Genomic DNA, 22,218 nt, shown 5'->3' with positions numbered 1-22,218 from the left:
TGAATGAACAGTAAATTGTTCCAATGCCATAACCTGCTGAATTAATGGGAGGTAATCAGAGGTAAGTGGTGGGCATTACAGTACAGGACAGGTAAACCTCACCTGACTTTTACATGAAACCTGGTGGGCAAAACCAGAAGTACTGCAGCTCAAAATGCTTGAGAGGTCAGAAGCATCAGGACTGTGCATGGACAACATAGAACAGATATCCTATCATGATATTCCCCTGTTCAAATGTTGGGGTTGGTGTACACTACGCACGGTGAGTGGAGTTTAATGAAACACACCACTTTAATATCATCTTTAAATATGTGTTTAGTTCTGCTCTCACAATGATTCAGCTGGTAAAGGTTCAATATCTTCCTCACAGATATTTTGGCAGGAAGCTCACTCTTTGATGGACATTTAATTCAAAAGCAGTCAAACCTCCGCATGGGTTTAAAGATAATATCCCCCTTTCCATGCTTGAAAAATGAGCGTGGACCTCCTGAGCTCCACTGCTGATCTGTTCAGCTAATTTGGGGGTTTGATGTGGAGGTAATGGAGAAGTCTTGTGGAGCTGTCTGGAGTGTAATCTACAAGCTGACATGCTTGATGGAGTGTGGCATTCACATGTCCCTAACTCGGCTGCGAGAAGTGCATGCTGACAGATGGATGGGGGAGGTCCTGGTGGGTGAAATCTAAATTTCTTAGCCTGAGCAGATAAAAGGCTCAGAGGGGTGGATAGTTTCAATCTATATGGCCTGTTTCTCATTACCAATAAGCACAGGATTGGTAGTCGTTTATATGTGTATAACTTTGGAGAAAACTTTTAAGGCAAAGTGTTAATGATCATTGTGTAAAGCCATAATGTACGTGTGGGATCCTCATTAATGGCATACGATATACCTATACCCAATATACCTATATGTATATTGTCATGGTCATATGTTCATTCTGCAACAGCCTATGGACCCAACCTATCAAGGATGTGCTGTAGAAGTGTCTTCCAGCAACATAATGAATATGTGAACACTTCACTCCAGAAAGTGTTCCATTAAAGCCATTAAAAACTAGCTGAGATGGATATTGTGCTAGTTCGAAAACCTAAAGACCACATTATCATTCCAATATTATCATTCAGGGCATTACAAACAACATTCAAGGTGGTATAGACGGAAACATGTCAGAGGTCATTAAAATCTCATGTCAGGTATTGCTTTTGTGATTTGGTTCACATATACAACTTTTAAAAGGTATAATTTAGGCTTTTAATTTCTTTCTTCCACCAAAAACTTTCTGTTTATGACTATAATGATGGGACAAGAAAGAATATTACAGCTTTGGCTGTTAAGACTTTGCAAGTGTCAGTGCCAGCTTCAGAATAGAAAGGCATTAAGCAGGGCAATAATGTGTGCATGAAAACACTCAGTGATCACTGGGAAATGCAACGTTAGCTTGGTTGATGAGGCGTTTTCATGTTTGCTTTGCCCAAGTTTTGTTTCCTTGGAAATGGAGCAGACATTCTCTTTGTCCATTCTTCTGAGAGTCACAGGTTTTGAATCCACACACCAGCTGGGAGCTCTCGCTACCCTCTCACTGAAAAGTCTTGGGTGTCTTGAGTGAGGCAGTCGACCCGACTGCTCCAGCAGGCCTTCTGAGTGACTGCCAGTAGATGTCTGAGGTTGCACAGGTTAGCTACAAGTGTGACTGAGTGGAGCATTAAGAGAATGAAGCATATTATCACTGAAAAAGAGCCCAGCGCTCAGGTGACCTTCCTCAGAGAATAAAGGTTAGAAAATGAAAGACTGCAGGCTTATTAGGGAGTAGGATATGAAGATGAATATAAACTTTGTCCTGGATTCTCTGCGCCTGTAACCCACTCATGCCTCAAGTTCCAACCAACCTTATCAGCAGCAAATCTACATGGATTTGCATACAAATGAAGGCTGGCTCACCACTGACCTAGTTGGGTCCAGACTGGATGCTAACCCTTCCTGACAGGTTCTCCCAGAGCGCTGACCGGCCATACTCTACTTCTGCAGCGCCAGGAAAATACAAAAAGGAGCAAAAGTTCTACTCCATCATTTGAAAAGTACCTTTGATTTTAATGAATAAACAAAACACTTCTGTGATATCCATATTTGTGTTTTTATATATATATATAAATATAACCGCTACACACTCCTTTCATCTAATTAAGCTTTGTCCTCGCAGGTTTCTGTTCATTAAAAGTTTAATGAATGCAAGGTTTTTAGCATCTTATTACTGTTATAGTCAATTAGACGTTTTAGAAAGATGACTAATATCTGCTTTATATATTTGTTATCTATATCGATAGCTGCCATTTTTCCATCAGAAATGTATTATTATGTTATTATTAACCCGTTATTAGGGTTTGGGTTTGTGTGTCTAGCTAGCCCAGATGTTTTACCAACAAGTAGTACAGCAGGTACAGTGATTTTTTTTTTTTTTTTTTAATGCTTTACGCCGACAACAGCTGCCTTCTGCACACAAAAACTACACTATGACCTGGCTGTCCGTAGCACTGATCAACAGATAGACAGAGAATGTTCTGCTAATACTGAGTACACTTCATATGTGTTGTAGAGGTTTACCAGTCATGATCGGTAACCATCAGCCAGCAATTTTGTTGTTGAAAATTATTATGGAATTTATTCTGGAGATGCGAGAACTATATATAGCATTTATATGTAGATCATGGGTTTGGTAAACCTTTAGTATACCTTTTTGGACTTTATTTTTCTTTATATCGTTGTAAATATAAGACAATGAGGGCTTGGTATGTATTTTGATTCATACTCACCAAAGAGCATCATCAAACTGGCTTTAAGGATTTATACTGTATGATAAATCAGTGGACACAATGGCCTACCTCAGCCTTAAATCCAATATATTTTGATGGATAACTATGCTCATGTCCTAAGCAATAGTACCACTACTGACAGCCTACACATAATAACAAGCAATACATTGACATCCTTACTAATGACTTACTTCTGCCTCTAAAAAGGTCCAAACCTAAAGTAAAATTTATATAAACTAGGCTTTAGAGAGTTGCAAAAGATGCATAAAACATTCTTCAACTATGGTGTATTTCTTGCCTCAAATTTGAGAGAGCCACCTACATAAAAGCCACCATGTTTTTCCACTTAAAATAAAGGACCAAATCACTGTCCACTGAGTGGTGAACATGTCCGGTATATCATGTGTAGGAAGGGGTTTCATGTTGAATATCTTATAAAGGCGGGCATATATTGTTGAGCCAACTTGAAATGCCAAGCTAATTCCTATTGAGCCTTGCCAGACAAAAAAAAAACCCCAATGACTGGCTTCATAGGAAAAAGCACACATTTTACAGGGACGAGAACACGTTTCAGAATGAGCTTCTCATCTCTCAGCAGGAAAGGTTTCAAAGTGATGTACAATACTGTATAATCTGATGCTGATTTGATCAAATTCATGGTATCTTGATCTTACGCTACATGGATACCCTCTTACAACCTCTATGTCATATCTCACGCTCACCTTGCAGATCTTGTACAGTGAATCCTGTCCGTCTCCGTCAGAGTCCTTGAAGTAGTCGTGTGCGGGGAAGGTGCGGTGAATGTCCCGGGTGATGACACCTTCCTGAGCGGAGTCCTGCAACAGACATGGATTGCATGTGATTTAGATGCACAACGTGTACTGTGTGTTGTGCAGGTTTTACTGCCAATCCTGATTTATGCACTTGTTTCTAAATCTGATCTATGAGTGACCAAGAAGAGGAAATTAGTTTCCACCCAAGCACCCAAAACCTTTGACAGTTCCACTGCTCATGCTCTGTTTGTAAATGTTCATAAACAGCAGAAAAGATGTCAATATATTCATCCGTATCAGTTCACAGCTATGATGCATAGCAGCACGCGGCTATGTCACCATGTTTGTTTGTGTGTGTATTCATGCTTGTCCCATTCCTCCTGCAACAGTACTCCCCAGTCGTCAGTCTCGTGGTCTGTACTGTCTAATCCACAGCCACTGCAGTGTACACACATGCATATACCAAACAAGCCTGCTTGTTTTCTTACGCGATTCTCACTCATAAACACATACTACACTTACTAAACATACTGTGCATGCACACGCACACGCACAGACTAGCAGCACAGCATTCTCCAACAACTCACTGTAAGCTGCAGATAAACCAACGCTGAGCCTGACTGGCCTTGATGTTCGTTTGTGTGTATCAGAGTGTGTATGCAAGTGAGAAATTCCATCTTTCTTTCCTCCTTGTTTCCTGACAGTAGAGAGAAAAGAAGGAGGGAAAATGTTTGTGGGAAACATTGCAGAATATCAGGCTCATATCGTCTTGGTCAGGAGGTCCCTTATTGCCCCAGTGGATTTGTGCAGGGATATTCTTCCACCCTAACAGATAAAATCCCAGCAATGCTAGGTGAACGGCTTCGGTCGCGTCCACATTGCGTTCTTTTCTGTGTCAGCGTCTTTTTTCTCTCCAATCGTCTTCAATGAGGAGAGACTGCTTGCGCCCGCATGTGGCCACCTTGTGAAAAAACGGCTTTTATGGCTGCGTCTGTCCTGAGATTTATACGTCAGATACTATAGACACTATAATAACAAAGACCGTAAAGCCCATATGTCGGGGTGCACTTGGTGTCTGACAGATTGTCCTTCTTGCTTTAATGTTACTGACAAGCTCATCCATACAGTATGTACAGTATAGAGTAGAGTTGTTCTGATTCCGATACCAGTATCGGAAATGCCTCCGATACTGCCGAAAATGCTGGCATCGGTATCGGTGTCCAGGCCTAGCGATTAAAACGTATTTAGGAGTTGATTAATTGGTTCGACCAATGATTTTCATGGTCGATTTCATCGCTTTGAGTTATTTGTTTTAATTAAAAGACATATATAAACATTCATTAAGTGTTAGTACTTATGTTTTAATGTCAACTGTGTAACATTTTTTTCCCTCACGCATGCAAGCACGCACATGCTTTAGTACTAAATGATTCTCCTAGAGATTTACCCAAACTCTAACAGCCTTATCCTAATCCTAACCATAAACCAAGGGTTCAACTGAAAATGTAATGATTTATACTATGGGAAAGGGCATCTTGTCCCCAGTTTTGTCCCCAAAAGGAAGGCGAGTTTGACAATGCGACTGTGTAATCAGATTTATGTCCCCACAAGACGGGTAAAACACATAGACACACACACACACACACACAAGGGGTTGATAGAAGCCGCTGGCACAGCTGTGTAATGCTTTAATGAGATTTGTAGTGTGGAGGTGGTGTGTCGTTCTGTGCATTATGTGTTGGAAATGGAACTAACAGTTTTACATTGGTTTCGTTTGTGGCACATAAAAAAAAAAAAACAGATTCAGCTCTTCAGGAATGAAGGTAGCACTGCGTGAGATTTTCTTTCTCATGTTCATGGTTGTCTTAACCTGGGAGCCAAACAAATGTCCTAAATGACACACAAATGACTGATAAATTACATTAAAATAATTTTAAAAGTAAAAGATGAAACACACATAGGATATTTCTGTGTATATTTTTTTCCTATATTGAAAACTAAGGTCTTACTTTTACAGATAAAACAATTAAGACATTGATTCAATTAGTTCATCAGTAGAAAATGAATCAGCAACTACTTTGAGAATCGATTAATTGTATGAGTCATTTTTGCTGGATATCTCGGTTGGTTGGACATAATACATTTGATGACATCACAACAGGCTTTCGCAAATTCTGATGCACATTTATCCCTATTTTTGATATTCAATACACCAAATGATGAATCCATAATCAAGAAAATAATTGTTAGTACAGTACTAAACTGATGGTATATTATTTCTACATACAGAATTATTTCACTTCACAAAGACCAATCAGACATTTCTTTGATAATAGTTAGAGAATAAGGATTAATGCATTATTTTTTTAGGAACTGGATCATCAATAATAACTGCATTTATGACACAGTAATTACCATGGCAACATCAGCTAAAACCAGCAAGAATCTGGTTGACAGTGAAAGTTGTAAACACTTTGATTTAATAAACCATGCATGCCTCTACTAATTAACAGCGTCATTACTCAAAAAACACCACAAAAAATGAGGAGCAGACGTCCTCTACTCCGCCTAAGCCCCTTCCTTCCTCATCTTGAATCCTTTCTTCCTCTTCCCCATTAATTCCCCCTGCATATTTCCTTCTATCCTTGAATTCTTTACTCCCAATTCCTTTATTTCTCTCCTTGCTCATCGCCTCCCCTTTTCTATTTCCATATTCTCCCCTCTGTTCTGCTTCATCTCCTACTGTACCATCGCCACTGCTTTCTCTCTTTCCTTCTCCGACACATTATATACGTTTCCTTTTCTCTGTTCTACTTCATTTACACACCATCTCTCCTTGCACCTCCATGTATCCTCCTAAATGTTTGCCATCTTCAGTGCAGAAAGCAAACAGGCAAAGACATTTAAGTCTCGGTGGGCAGGCTTACGAGACCAGCCTTTTCTCTGACAGTGATTCTTCTGATATTTCATGCACCAATGTTCTCTTGCTTTAAAGACATTAAAAAAAAAGATTTTTATCTGAAACACTAACATGTCTTCAAGGGTCCTGCTAAGAGATACTGTACATGTGTATAGTGTTTGTACTTTTATGAGGTGTAATGCCAGTTTCATCATTATTACATTATATTAAGTTATTAAGTAATAACAACATCAAATGGAAACAGTAAACGGTTGTACGCCTGCAATGTATTATTATTATTGTGGGAATGTTTTACATCCTGTAAAAGGATGGAGTTATCATTATGTTATCTTCATCTCTGCAGACACCACTCTACTGCAGCGTTGGAAGAGTTTGAGCACTACTGCTTCCAGCTTGTATTTGTTCAGCAGAGCTCAACTCAAAAATAACAATGCAAGTTTGTTTAGTTATTAAAGAAAATGTCTCACCCCTCTGTGTCTCCCAAGTGCATTTGGTTTCATGCTGGACTGTTCCTTATTCATGGCAGGCATGACCTGAAAAGTGTATACCTTTTCTTGCTATGTGCATTATGGAACAAGTATGCTCTGTGTGTGTGTGTGTGTGTGTGTGTTCACACGTGTGAATGCTGAAGCCGGCAGCTCTTTGATCTCTGCAGGGAGGCTGAGGTGCTCAGGAGGAACTGCAGCCTCATCAGCAGCATCAGTTCTCCATCACAGTGCCCCAGTTCAATATCCCTGCAGTACACCGTTAGTACAAACACAAAACAAACAGAATAAACCCTATACCCTATAACCCCGGTTCTATGAGCACATCTGATAGCAGCTACATGTCTATCAAATCATCCCTGTCCTGAAAATGTGCATTTAGTCATTTGGCTTATCGGGACAGAGCCACTGATTCCTCCCAGCACCAGCTGTCAATCCCTAACTTTGCATCAGAAAGCCCTCATCAGAAACAGGTCAGGGGACCCTCTACATGCTCATGTACCTTACTTTTGCTAACAACCTCTCTAGGCTTAATCGGGCAAATACAGATGTTTAACCTTCCTGCAATGGCTTGGACAAAGTGTCCAACGCCATAAGGCAAGCATGATACCAGGTCATCATCCTATGAAGCAGGAGAGGGAGCTGAATACTGAGTGTGGCACAGCTTGGAGCAGTGAGTTCAGCATCATCATAACTATCCGCATAGTCCAAAAGATCTTCAGGCGGAATATCTTACCACCACCACCACAGGTGAATCAATAGAATAATATATATTATGGCTCTCAAGCGATTAAAAAATGTAATCAGATTAATCGCAGGGTAGCGTTTTCACAATTAATCATGATAATTTACCATTCGTACATACTGTATACCCGACAAATTCCCCGTGTGTATGTATGTATATATATATATATATATATATATATATATATATATATATATATACACATATATATACACACACACACACACACACACACACACACACACACACACACACACACACACACACACACACACACACACACACACACACACACGCACACACACACACACACACACACACACACACACGCACACACACACACACACACACACACACACACAGATTAATGCACAAAAGCGCCCATGTCAGTGCAACAAAGTGCATTCTTATACACATGCAATCATTTTAACACACAAACACTCCCACTTCTCAGGTAACAGCAAATAAGCTGCAGGAATATCACACATCAGCACACTCTCTCAGTATTTTGCAGATGACATAATAAATATGGAGAGATAAAAAAAAAAAAGCATTAGCACAGGCAGGGGGATTCCATAAATATTGCCCATAAACACAAATATGTTTATTAGCCGGTGACTTGATTCTGCAGTATAGAGTCCTGGTCAGATTTATCCACTAGAGGGTTTTAAACTAAGTTTCTAAGAGTGAAAGAAGCAAAGAGAAAGGAGGGAATACAGACAGATTGAGACAGATAACAGAAAGAGAGAGAATGTGTGAGACAGAGAGAGACAGACAGATATATTTAGGAAGAGAGAGAGAGAGACAGATTGAGACAGAGGTTGAGAACAAGAAAGAGAAAGGGAGGGGAGGGAGACATGTACAAAGAGGGGGATGAGAGGCTTCCTCTAATTGTAGCCTGGGGGCTTGTTGAGCAGACAGTCCATTACTCAGACCTCACCAACAGGTAACCTACTTAACACACAGCTAAAAATAAAGACTGCTGATGTGTCCAAACCTGCAGTTCACCTCCACATTCCTCTGAATTCATTTACTGGACGACTGGTGGAAACTTCCACAGGTTCACAGAGTCATGATGACTGGAGAAACACTAAAACCAGAGCGGAGCAACACTCCTGTGTCCATACGGTCTAACCATACGGTTTTACTATGAATCATTCTCTGCCGCGCTTTCCATACATGATTTGTAGAGAATGTATTTTTTTTGTATGAAGTCAAAACAATGTGTATTAAAGGGAATATTGGAAACTTTAAATGGACCTTGTTTTGAGTGAACTGAATGAACTTTACTCTTTTTACTGGAGCTTTAACAAATGGTGTGCTATTAGACCTATGATTTTAACTTCTAGTTTATTTGTACTAGAACATTTTCATGCAAATATTGTTCAAAGTATTTCTCAGAGGAAACAGGTTCAACATAAATACATACAATAATGATAGGATAAATACATTAATGTACGAGGTTATAAATGGTTATAAATGTGATAAATGAAGCCAGTGTGGGTTGAAGAAAGGCAAATAATTGTGTTCACAGCATATGAGGAAAAACAAGCCCTAATGACTAAACTACCTGCCTGCAATACCAGTAGGGGAAAGCAGTAAAAGGGCAGATTCTTGGCGGTAGATATTTTGAATGTTAATCACTGCCTTGGGAACTGAACTTAATTTATATTAAGCTTGAAGGCAATACAAGGAAACACCTGTCATTTTATGATAAAAACGATTCAATCAGAAGCTGGTACAGCTGAGTTGACACCGGAGTTGTTCCATGTCAAGTGCACTACTACAGCTGACAGATTAAGTCCTCTGTCCACTAAGTGTTCACCTTGCGGTCTACTGGGATCTGTCAGTGTCCCCCTGTCTCAAAAGGGAGGAAAGATGAAACCAGGGCACCTTCAGGGCCACTGGTCACTCATTGACCAGTGGCCCTGAGTGACCTTGTTGAAGTCCAGCCCTGCTCCAAGTTTCCAGTGTATCAGGTAGACTTGTCCAGTTTTTCCCCTGAAAGAATAGCATGCTGTACCTACACTGGATCCACTACTACAGTATTCTGTGATACAGTATCAGGACTCTGTCACTTAATAGGGGAAAAGTTACCAAGGCTGATCTGAGACTTGGTCATTTTTAAACACGAGACATGTGAAGCACAAAGCGGGGTAACATCAAGGGGAAAAAATGATGCCAACACTCACGTATCCTTCACCGCACTGCAACATTTTGCTTTAGAAGCATGAGTCAGTCTGTTCATCAACAGTCCTGTCAAAACGTCCTTGAGAAAGATAATGAACCACCTACCTGCTCTCACATTATGAGCCTCTCTGAATAAAACTGCTAGTTAAATGCTCAAAATGTAAAAATGCAAATGTGGAAGCAGCTCCATCTCATTTTTGTGGTGAGGGCAGTGAGCTATCAAGGTATCCTTCTCTTCTGACAGTGTTATGCAACTCCCGGGTGTGGAAGGGGCCCACGGGTGCTGGCTGGTGAGCCCCTCGACAGAGAGGCAGCCACGCTTTGCTAAACCGATGAGGCGGCAGTGAAATACACTGGGTTCAGACAGCTGTACACTCAGAGCCTGCTAAGTCCTGAAGTGACAGCCCAGCCAATCAGAGAGGATGCTGCTAGCGTTAAACCACTGGAGGCAAGCATGAAGACAGATTGCTGGGTACAAAGTCAAACTGTGTGTACTGAATAATTACAGAGGGAGCACTGCTAGAGACAAAGCCTAAACGTTTTTACTTAAGTCCGTCAACGGCCATTTGAAGGGAAACAGCAAAGATTGGCTAAGATAAGGCAATCCATAGCTGGAGAGATGTGGGTTGCTTGGAACAAAAGGTTAATCTGAATTTCACAGTCTGATTGTTCACACAGCAGACTGCTGTTGTTTTGTCTGATATTAACATACTGTATATATAGTGTGAGATGGTGGCAGTGATCCCCTTAACACTTCTACTCTTGCCAGCCTAGTGATGCGACAGAAGCATCAGGAACGAGTAACTACAATATACAAGCTTGTCTACTAAAGACACACAGCATTAGTGCAAAATAGAAAGATTATACTGAAGGGTGAGACATTTTCTCTTACCACCACGGATGGACATTGAACTACACATTAAAAAAAAAAATGTAGCCCTATATCATGATCAAGGATATTATCCATATTATCTATCCCACACAAACACAGCCTGACAGTAAAAATACACTTTATACTCAATAAGAATGTAAATGCCAGGTAAGGTGAATGTAGGAATATCAGGGTGAGAAGTTGCAACAGATTGTACCACTGAAATGAGATTCCAGCATTGTTGTCTGTGTTAATATGAATACTATATTTAGTCGAGGATCTCTCTGGATATTCACAAACACATACCACTAAATCCAACAATGGAAGGCTGCTGCTCACTGCTGGTGTTTAAAGTGTGAGAGCTGAAGGAGGAGAAAAGAGAGGGTCACGACGGTGTTAAACCAAAACAGGTATCTTAGTTACTGAGAGACGATGTTTTGTGCAAAACTAAATTTTTTATTTTTTTATTTTTATCCTTTTCAAGGGTAGGAAAAACATATCTAATCAGTATCATGTCAATAAACTTGATTCAAACGGGAGGAATCAAATTGTCTTAGGTATGTAAATTAATAGGCTTAGGCAGGTTTCACTGCAGGCTTTACAGTAAAATACACTCCTGAAGCTGTTACAATACTATTTATGTGTTACTCATCTCCGTATATCAGACCTAATTATTGATCCTATTGTCAGGATCAATACATTCTCACACTGGCAGAATGATGGATCAATTTAATAAATTCAACGCACCGTTCTCTCTGATGAGAGAGAAAACAAAAGCAAGTGCTGAACCATCTGAGCCTGAATTCAGCATGCGTGGGGAATGGTGCATTATGGGTCATGCACGACAACAGCGGCTGTAATAAACCAGCAGGATGGTATGTCAAAGAGCACGTCTGTTGCAGAGCTGCACCCCGAAGCTCCTCGAGGCGGGAGTGCACAGAAACTCAAATGTCTCCAAACTGGTTGGAAAAAAATATCTACTTCAGTTTTTTTTTGTAATGCACATCAGACACGTTAAAATGGAAGACAGATGATAGAGGATGCAGAAAGTCTATATTGTAGAGAATGTTAAGTGCACATGTGAAAGAATGGAAAAGTGACTTGAAAAGGCAGACAGAATGCAAGAGGAGAGCAGAGGAGAGTGGTAGCCGACTATGACTGACAGCCAGAATATTACCTATCCTCTTTATATTTTGGATGGATGGGAGCTCCTTCAACGGAAGGCCAGGACTGAAAGTGACAAACAGGCCGTGTTCATCATAAAAACCTTATATAAATCAGTCCCTCCAGGATATTGCGATGCTGCAATCACAACTATCAACGCAAATTAAATCTCAATATTCGCGGAATCTGCACGACCTTGCAATTTTATCCAATAATCACAACTTTCAGCAGCTTTTCACACGAAATGTTAGATCCACAATCCCTTAAAAAACCCACAGAAAAAAAAATGAAGATGCCTTCTTCTTCATTTACTATTTATTGTTACTTCAATTGTGCTAGAGTGTAGCTGCTTAGTTGCAGTAAAGAATGGTTGGCCTATTAGGCTTCCGTTAGTTGATCGGTGAAACTGTGGGATAAGAAGCTGGGTGCTAGGAAAGGAAATACGTGCTCAGCAAACCCTTGTAAATAAAATGCTTTCCAAGCAATTCAAAGGTCTACCATTAATTCCCACTGAGGCACCTTCTGGCCACATTAAAAAAAAATGATGATCTGAGAAAAAAAAAAAAAATGGGCTGAATAAGATGGAAACTATATGGTACCTTCAAGGATCAACCCAAAAAGCTGCTAATAAAATGTCAAACATAGTGGGAAAAAATGCCCTCTCCTTCATCAGACAACTATTAACAACATCAGATTAAATTTATTCGGCACAAGAGTTTGTAAGTCTGAGGACTCGACTGAGTATTGGGATTAAAACAATCTTAAAATAACTCCCAAAATGCCAGATTACTGAATAGATTGCACATCTATATGAAAAAAGTCCCGGTCCTCATTCAAAACTACTACTTCTAAAAGTATGTCAGGCAAAATACAGTATACAGACTGTAGCCCATTTTAGACTGCCGACACATAATACGTCACGGCCTCTCTGGTTCGTTCTAAAGCCAGGATGCCTCTGTAAACGGAGACACCATTGCAGCGTTATGCCGCAAACTAAAGTTTGCGATCGCGGCATATCAAGGGCTCTCCTTTGTGTGATTACGCCAGAATCTCTGTTAAAATGCCTTGTATTTTAATGGTGCGTTCTAGTATTCTATCGGCGTCAGAGTTCCGACAAAAATACAGGATGTTGCCTAGCGACAAGCACCAACACCCCCTCTTTGGACACGAGCAAGAGTTCCGATACGGAATCCAAGATGGCTGCGCCCTGTGTGGGCTGTGAGTGTGAACGGTTTTCATTGGCTATGGACGGCTTTGGTCGTTTAAATGACGATTTCACTCATATCATATTACTGCAATACCTTACTGCTTCCGTATCACAGCCTATGGGTATGGGAATCGGTCTTGTTGTGAGTGCAATATTGAAATGAAGACTTCAAACGGGTGATGCTAAACGTGGCTAGCGTGGCTAACAGAAGATAAACTAAAACATAAATAAAATGAGATTGTAGAAGTTCAAATGGCATCGTTTTGATAAGGTGGCGTCCATGTTTTTCTCCAACTCAGCCCGAGGACCTTTGTCCTTGGTTGCTGGTGAGGAAGTTTCTAGAGGCTTCCCTGGAGGGAGGGGGTTGGCGGGGGGAGGCAACAGCTGGCCCGCCTGGCAGATTACAAATTCATCTGTCTCTGTATCGCTGCCGTGGCATTTTAATGGTCCAGCTAGTTCTGCATTACAATAAGTCGAGTTGGAAGTGCAGACACAGTGTTCAGACAGAAAGCAAAAAAGCTAAGTTTCCCATTTCGCTTGCAGTGAAATTAGTGACAAGCAAGCAGGTTGGAGAAAACACTTAACACAGTGGACAGCTGATAGGTAACAGAACTGTTATTAGTATTAGCTCTTTGGGTTGACATCTTCATTCACTTTTTAAAAAATTAACGTTGATTTATGAATGGGTTCACTGCTATCTGAAGGGGGAGGGGGGGCAGAACCTTTTGAGGCATAGCCCTCCCTTTGTATTGATAGGAGAGCTCACAAATGTCAAGAACACCATGCTCTAGGGCAATAGACATGTCGCCAGACTATCACAGGGCATGTAGAGACAGACAACCATTCACACTCGCATTCACACCTACGGGAAATCCTGCATGTCTTTGGACTGTGGGAGGAATCCGGAGAGAACCCACGCTAGCATGGGGAAAACATGCAAACTGCACAGAAGAAACCCGGACCAGGACTCGAACCTGGGCCCATCTTGCTGTGAGACAACAGTGTGTAAATTAAATATCTTTAGGTTTTTAGGAGTTTAAAAATGATTATGAGATCAGTTGCAGCCGTATAAAAAATGGCATCGAGCTTGGGGAAGCCTTTTTTCCTCGATGATAAACAAGATGATTCTTTACATTCAATTTGAATTTAGTGATGAAGTGTGACAGTATTTTTAGGATATATATATATAAGTACTATGCTAATGCAAAGCACCCTTTGAAACTGAACTATGCAGAAAACAAAAAAACAAATATGAAAAATGTGCTGTACTGCATTTGTCTGCATTTGCTAGGGAACCATTTGGGTTATGGTTAGTTTTTTTTCTCTCTCGCCCCCAACCCCCACAACACAGAGCATCATAAGAGAGGTCAGTGGATAAAGTGCATCCCCCCAGATATCTGACATTTTCTGTGTGTTGCGGTTTGAGTGAAGAATATGCGTTGCATCTCCGTTATGTGGGGACAGAAGATCCCATGGGAGGATAGAGGTGGAGGGAGTGAAGCCCCGGACACTCGAGAGGACTTGTGTATGAAGTTATGTGAATTGTTGTGTGTGTAGAAGGGGTTTTTGTTTCTTGCCACACACACACACACACACACACACACACACACACACACACGCACACGCACACGCACACGCACACGCACACGCCTGCCTGCCTGCCTGCAGTTTCCTTCCCCTGCATCTTAAAAATCAATTTGCACATGAATGATTATGAAGAGGTTGCTATTTTAGAGCCAATGTTAACATCCATTTTAATTGCGCCCTATTTATAAACTTAAAATAAACTCCCTTAAACCTTAGTGCTTCTTCAGACTCAGCTTGTGGTTTCCATGGCGACACAGAGCCTCAGTCCCCATGTTCCGTTGGTAAGAACCAGAAACAATGAAGAAACTTAACTGTGAGCAGAGATGAAGCGTTGGATGGCTGGCGGTCTCATTGATTACATACAGAGGTTGACAGAAGGAGTACAACAAATCAAGAATTTAATATGCATTTAGTGAATGTATTCCAGTTTATTTATAATTTAAAATTCTTTCATTAAGACATAACTCACATGACCTTAAATATAGTATATATAATATGACTAAACATCCTTCAGAAAGATAAAAAGCTTTTTATTCACTTGTTTTTTTTTGTCCTTGTCCCACGATCAAATGAAGCTGTGAACCAAGTTGCCAATGTGCTGACAGGTATTTTAAGGATTATTCCCTGATAAACACTTGCTCTGTAGATTGTAACCAGCTTGGGTTCAAACTACTGTAGGTTATTTACATTTGATTGGATTTCAGTCCTATACTTAAAATAGATCTTTCTTTCTCAGCATATTACCACAGCTGGTTTACTATACGAGTGCTGAATTTCAGCGACTGATGGATTGACTGCCTGACAGAGAGACTCGTATGAAATATTGGACACACAGACCAGCAAAACACCAGACGCAGCTACTTTTCATTTATTTATTTATTTTTATGATTCAGTCCCTCCCACCCTGGCAACAGTAGCAAGGCTAAATGCCACAGAGGAAGAGCTAGCTGTATCAACGATGGCCTGAGGCGAGCTGCTGGACCATCACTGCTAAACACAGCCTAACACAGACAGGCCTGGTGTGCTACTATGGGAAATACTGCTTAAGGATAGATGGAGGGAAAGGAAGAGTGAAAGAGGGGTGATAAAAGGAGGGAGGAAATATGCTAACGAGCCAAGGGGGCAATTTGACTGTCTTATGGTATTTAATTCAGCTAAAATGCCCTGAGAGAGTATTAGAGAGGCTGGCTGTACATCTGCTGGCAGAGCTTCAGTACCTGAGGTCTGCAGGGAGCTTAAGAATAAAAAAATAAATAATAAAAAAACAGGATTGCCCTCCAGTGTCCGTCAAGGTTGATTGTCTTTGTCCTCTATGTATGAATAGCTAGAGCAAGAATATTGGTGCAAATTATGCTAAATCAAATTTGAAAGGATGAATACAAAAGAAATAATGTAAAAACACCTTCGATGTCCCTTTAGTACAGCAGTAAGGAAAGTGGATTGAAGCAGTTCCAAAGCCAATAATTTAATGAGCTCTATTCTGTCACAAAAAAAAAAAAAATCCACAAGAAAAGAATGACTGCGGTTCAACGTACATGCTGCGGCCAGCTCGGTCGTCTGATATCGTTGGCCATGGAAGAGACAAAGTCTGAGACGGACTGAAATAGTTTTCCTCCCACAAATAAAAGTGTACAATTTGGCACCATCACTTTTATTGCATTGATTGGATATATTGATCATTACTTAAGAAGCAGCCACACATGTTGTATAACCATGTTGTAAACAATAGACTTTTTAGTTCCCAGTTTCTGCAGCAAAACATTGTGCATAAAAGTTTTATTACATTTATTTATAGGATGTATATATTTATTTAATTTATTTATTGATCATTTCAAGTATATAGTAATTTAGAACAAACATATTTGGACTAAAACAATGGTTGTAAATGGCTAATTCCTGTATATTTACTTGGGTTCAAATATTCAGTGTTTCTGACCATGAGGCATTGAGAGATTGGAGAGGTGGAGGAGAGACGAGGTGCTGTAGCTCACTACTGGCAGTTTATCAATCACAGTTTGAATCATTACAAGGGTTCAAGTGAATCAATAACTAGCTGCTCAGTTCAGCCAATCTATATTTCTATTCTGTCAAATTCTCATCTTTTAATTCATTTCTGTGTTTTAACCTCGAACCTTAAATATTCACTTCAGTGTCTTTTAGGTCCCTATGATTAAAACAGATTTTAACGGAACTGTGTGCAGCGCTTAGGGGGATCTATTGGCAGAAATGGAATATAATTAATACGTATGTTTTCTTTGGTGTATCAAGACCGGCTCTAGTTGGGCCATTCGTGTTTTCACATTTTCTCCTATACATGCTTGGCAGATATAAGAAACACAGGAGGGATCATAAAAGGGGTCCGAGCACACAACATAGCCAGGGTGCAGAAGACGGGTAGCAAAGCCCAGATAAAGAGGAGGCTGGCTTACTGTCTCACACGGGGTTGTATTACTAGATTTTTAGGGCCTGTATTATTTATGATGTAAAGGGATGGTTTGGATTATTTGAAGTGGGGTTGTATGACATACTTATCCAAGTCATGCCGCTAGTTTGCAGAGACAGACAGTACCAGCACGAGAGCAAAGCAATGTACTGCAGTGGACCGGGGCTGGAGATAAATATATTTTGGCCACGTACAAGACGAGTTCACCTGAAAAAAAAAAAAATGTAAGGCTATGCTATATTTAGAATGTTTCTGTCTTCGACGACACCAGACTTGATTGACTAAAACATTTTAGATTTCAGTTGAGTTCCCTGTCTGAAAATATTCTAAATATAGTGTACACTTACACTGATAGACTTTTCAAGTGAGCCTTTCTTTTTGATGGCTAAAATACTGTCGTCTACCCACCAATTCTGATATATTTTGACCTGGTTAATTTCCCATTCATTGTGACACTTATTTCAGATCCCTATGCCATAATGGCCATACCAGGGAACTATTTTCTATTTACTTTCAGTCTGACTCAAAGACAGGATATTAAAATTATTTATATATAAATAATGTTTTATATAGGAAAGTCCTGAAGACTAATATAACTCCTCCTCATACAATTTGTTATATTCCAGATATTCTTTTTAGGTTAAAACTAGAAAATGTATCCTGACCAGGCAGATAGAAACATTACCTAATCAGCAACATAGCCAATGTGGTCCCATCACAGGCCAAATAACTAATTTGGTTTTCATAGTTGCCACTAACCATAGAGATGCTATGGTGCTCAAGGACGAGGTGGGATTTCAGCTTTACCCAAAACAATAAGATATTGCAAATAAAAAGGAAAATAAGCAAAAAACAGAACACCTCTCAAACTGAAAGTGAAATGCTGAACGTTACTTGCAAACCAGTGAGACCAATGAGCACATTCACGAGAGGTGAAGCACTTCAAGTAGCTGCTGATGGATAGGAAGCCTGCCTATGACAATCATGAAGTGGATGGGATGAACTTTGAAAAGCAGCTGATGAATCCTTGGGTTCCTCATGTTAGGCCTTTTCTAATGTTCCTATCCAGGGCACCCTGCAATGACTTGGCAGGTAAATGTGCCTTTGATTGCTCTGGGGCACTTTGACAGGATTCAAGTCCACTATGGGGATTAAACCAGAACCATTTTGTACCTGGATGGACTGAGTAACCTCTTACAATCACCTCTAAAATAAAAGAAACCATGGGGTTAAAATGTGTTATGTCCCTATTGTATGCCCTGCAGTATTCTCAATAATCTCATCATCTCCAATGATGGCCTCAGTTAAGTCCACCACTTTGATCCAGACTAATATATCTTAATATCAAAACCTTTATACCGACAGAGATGCATGTTCCCCAGTTGATAAACCCTTCTGACTAGCTGATTTATTGAATTTATCTTCTAGCATCTTCATGAGGTTGACATTTACGTTTTTTATTCAAATGTCTTGACAACTATTGGAAGAACTGCATGTTTAGTTGTTTAGTTCAAAGCACTGTTGACTTAGCCTCAATTAATGGATACAAATGTTAAACACTACATACTATAAGAGCAAACAATTGGCTGTGCCTGTCTGTATTAGGCCACATTTGTAGCCCACGTTTTCAAAGACTGACTGAGGCCATGTGCGATGTTTGAGGGTGTGCTGGTGTGTGGATGCATGAGTGTGTCCTCCTCATGCCATCAAAGGCTTTTGGTGGGCGCAGCGAGCCTCCACCATTAGCACCCAGAGCCAGGAACGGGCTCTTCCTCCGATTACGACTTCCCCAACTCAAAAGACGGTCAGGTGGTTCTTTCTCAATCAGAACGGAAAGAGGAGGAGGAAAGTGGCAGGATGGAAGAGGGAAGAGGAAGTGAGGTGAGTGCTGCCATCCGTGGAAATAAAAGGGAATTCCTGATATGGTGCCTGCCATGAATATTGAACAGGCTTAGACCAGGAAGCTGCTCTTGGTTTGGCTGAATAGTTAGAGTGGATGAAATGCTTTCTAGTAGGAGGAACAAATACAGATTTTTGTTCCAAAACAACATCAAAAAATAGCACAAAAAATTGTAAAGCATACAAAAACTGCCTGCTCTTAAACATGGTTGCCTAAATGAAAATAAAACATAAACATCAATATAATAAAGTAGCTATTAAGCTTTTTGCAATAGCTGATATACTGTACATCCACATGCAACCTTTATGGTACTGTAATGGAAACCTGGGGTACAAATATATTGAGGTTTTTAATTTTATATTCCAAATATCAAATTAAAACGATCCCCAGACTTTTCAACTTTTTATATTTTACTGAACTAGAGCTTACCTGCATGTTAGATACTGTACATCTCCTAAACACTGTTCATGCTCTCTCTTGCTCCAACCCTCCATCTTTTACCACTTACTTGACCCGACCTCCTGCTCACCTTCCTCCCTTCTGACTCACTTCTCCATCATCTTGCTCTTCTTATTCAGGCAGTCTACTTAAGCACTTCACCTTTCTTGGCAGCCTTTCTCTCGACAACCAGCTCCTACCCATGATCTGGTGTTCTTGCATTCAATCTTCTTCCAATAGCCCCTTCCATCTCCTTTTGCCCGTCTCTCCACTGAGTTACGTGATGAAGACGGTGGGGCTATGACAAAGCTTCTCTGGATTCTAAAAGGTCTAGTGTGTGAATTTCAAAGGCCAATTTAAGAGACCAAGGACAAGGGATCAGGCTCTATAATGAGGATACTTTTCACACACAGAGAGGACATGATGGTGTGCATTAACTCCCAATGGCAAAAAAAAGAGAAAGGCTACCCTGCTTCAGAGTTGTTCCAAATCAAATGCCACCTGATTAGTCATGTGCTGGCTCAGAGGAAAGTTAACTGAGTCTTTGCTTTACACGGAGCAGAGCTGGAGCACCAGTCAGGGGCAGAACTTTCGGCAGATATATGATCAATAACAAAAACGACAATAGAATCTCTCCGTTTGGGCTTCAATGTATGATAAAATGGCAGTGAAATTACCAGATGTCAATTTTTATCCCAGATCATTTCTCTCCACGAAGGGCATGTGGCTTAAACATTTGATCTGCTAATTAGACCAAGACTTTCATCATCACGCACATACACATGCCGAACTCACTTCTGTGATTATGACCCATTCATTACGACTCAAAAATAACTGGTATGTTATGCTGCTGTATATCAAACACGCTTGCTCAATATTCAACAATCGTGCTCAAGTGCACCTGAATAATGTTTGTTGAGGCAGCCGTTAGCTATTTGCACTGATCCCATCAAGTCTGGGGATTCAAACTGGCAGCCAAACAGTTACAAGCCCACATATCCATTCTCCTCATTACACCTTAATATAGGTGCAAAGTCAAAAGGAATATGAGTGTGACCCTGGAGACTTGGACTGGTTATGAATGAAAGCTGGCTAAGTTCTGATTGTTGGAGTAACACAGCAACGTGGCATCATGACTTTTCATAAATATACACGCCACTTCCTGTGGCGTGTACGCAATTCGAGCTATCCGCGTGTATGTATACTTCCTGAGCGAAACGACCGATCACAATGTAACCGCCCTTTAAGGTTAGGGTAAGGTTCGGCGTTGATAAACACGCAAAGAGGCGATTGTGCGTAGTGATAACACGCTATAATGGCATACGAGTTGGCGTGGCATACATACGCCACTTCATGAGATCAGTCTGAACACAGACATTTCACAAAAGCAACTACACAGATGTGAATGTCTACTATTTTCACCTTTATTGGGTTGGCAGCAACAACAAAACCATAGTCTTTGACACAATTTCAAAATAAAAAAATAGATACTATGTAATTTAACACACTCTGCCTCCTATACAAAACATCAGCAGCCTAGTCGATTTAACACAAATGGGTGCGCCGTACCTTTGTCAGAAATTGTCTGATTTTTTTGGCTGTACAGCAGATTAAAAACAGATACACGCACTTTACATACAGTATACTCATTTACAGTATATTATGTAAAGGTTTAAACATAACTTAATAAATAAATACATATTATCCTTTAATTAATAAAACGTCTCTTTACTAAAAGCCTCGATCAATGCACTTGAAAGGTGACTTGTTTGAACAAGTTAACAGTTTTGATTTTCTACCACTTCAGTTCGGTCAGTGTAATACAGACACATATAAACATTTTTTTTTTAAATATTCATTCAGTGGCTCTTGCATTTTTAAAAATTTGAGTCAAGACACACATTTACATTACTGCTACAAAAAGTCCAAAGAAATTAATTTATGCAACTTCTGATCAAATACTATAATTTCCACTAGAATGGTATAGTCCAACTTTTGCATTATATGGTAACAACTGAGCTATTTTATTTTATGCTATTACAGAACGTTGCTGTCTTTTGTTATATGTCATTGTGTTGTTTTTCACCACGTTGTGAAGATAATACAGCAATAATTCAGACCCTATACATTTCTTCTACTACCCCACTGCACTATGCTCCAAAAGGAGCACCAAAAATACAAGCTATCAAAATAAAAAGAACATCATCGTTAGTCTAGTATTCAACACAGCTATGCTGTGATTCCCTACTGTTTTTCCTCATATATGCCAGGTCATATGGCTGTAGAAGGGAATTCACAAGACTTCGACAAATCTGCTGTCTCCTCTTATCTTACAGATATGATGGAGACGTCAGTCGAACATGTACCCACTTGAAGGCAGGAGTCAGATAGACTGTGATAAATGAAAGACTCGACCTATTCTTGGTTCGAGTAGAAACCCATGAGAACTATTACAAAGTCATGGAAAACTAAATCCATCAACAAAGCACCTTCAGATGGGTACATGGTCACAAGGTATGTTGATGAAGCTGGAATTTATTTTAAAGTGCAGCTTTTCCGTATAACAGTAAGTACTTCTCAACATCTTTTTTTCATTTTTCCTACAAAACATATCTTTAGGCACAAATACAGAACACTCTGTAATGTGTTAAAGCTGCATAAAGCAATATTTTAGTACCAACACTAACTT

At 40.1% G+C, this 22,218-nt stretch overlaps 1 protein-coding gene across 2 annotated transcripts in view; it reads right to left on the bottom strand.

Moving 5' to 3' along the window:
• The window catches only part of rabgap1l (RAB GTPase activating protein 1-like), a 98,319-nt gene that overhangs the window by 31,467 nt on the left and 44,634 nt on the right, over positions 1-22,218 (bottom strand). For both annotated transcript variants that reach the window (XM_084012295.1, XM_084012296.1), the window contains exon 14: positions 3,529-3,642. In XM_084012295.1, coding sequence (XP_083868421.1) covers positions 3,529-3,642 — 114 coding nt within the window. The remainder of the gene's footprint in view (positions 1-3,528; positions 3,643-22,218) is intronic.

The sequence above is a fragment of the Eutrigla gurnardus genome (genome assembly GCF_963514095.1).
Source record: "Eutrigla gurnardus genome assembly, chromosome: 6".
Classification (NCBI taxonomy): domain Eukaryota; kingdom Metazoa; phylum Chordata; class Actinopteri; order Perciformes; family Triglidae; genus Eutrigla; species Eutrigla gurnardus.
The sequence above is the reverse complement of the archived record's forward strand: the minus strand, read 5'-3'. Positions and strand labels throughout refer to the sequence as shown.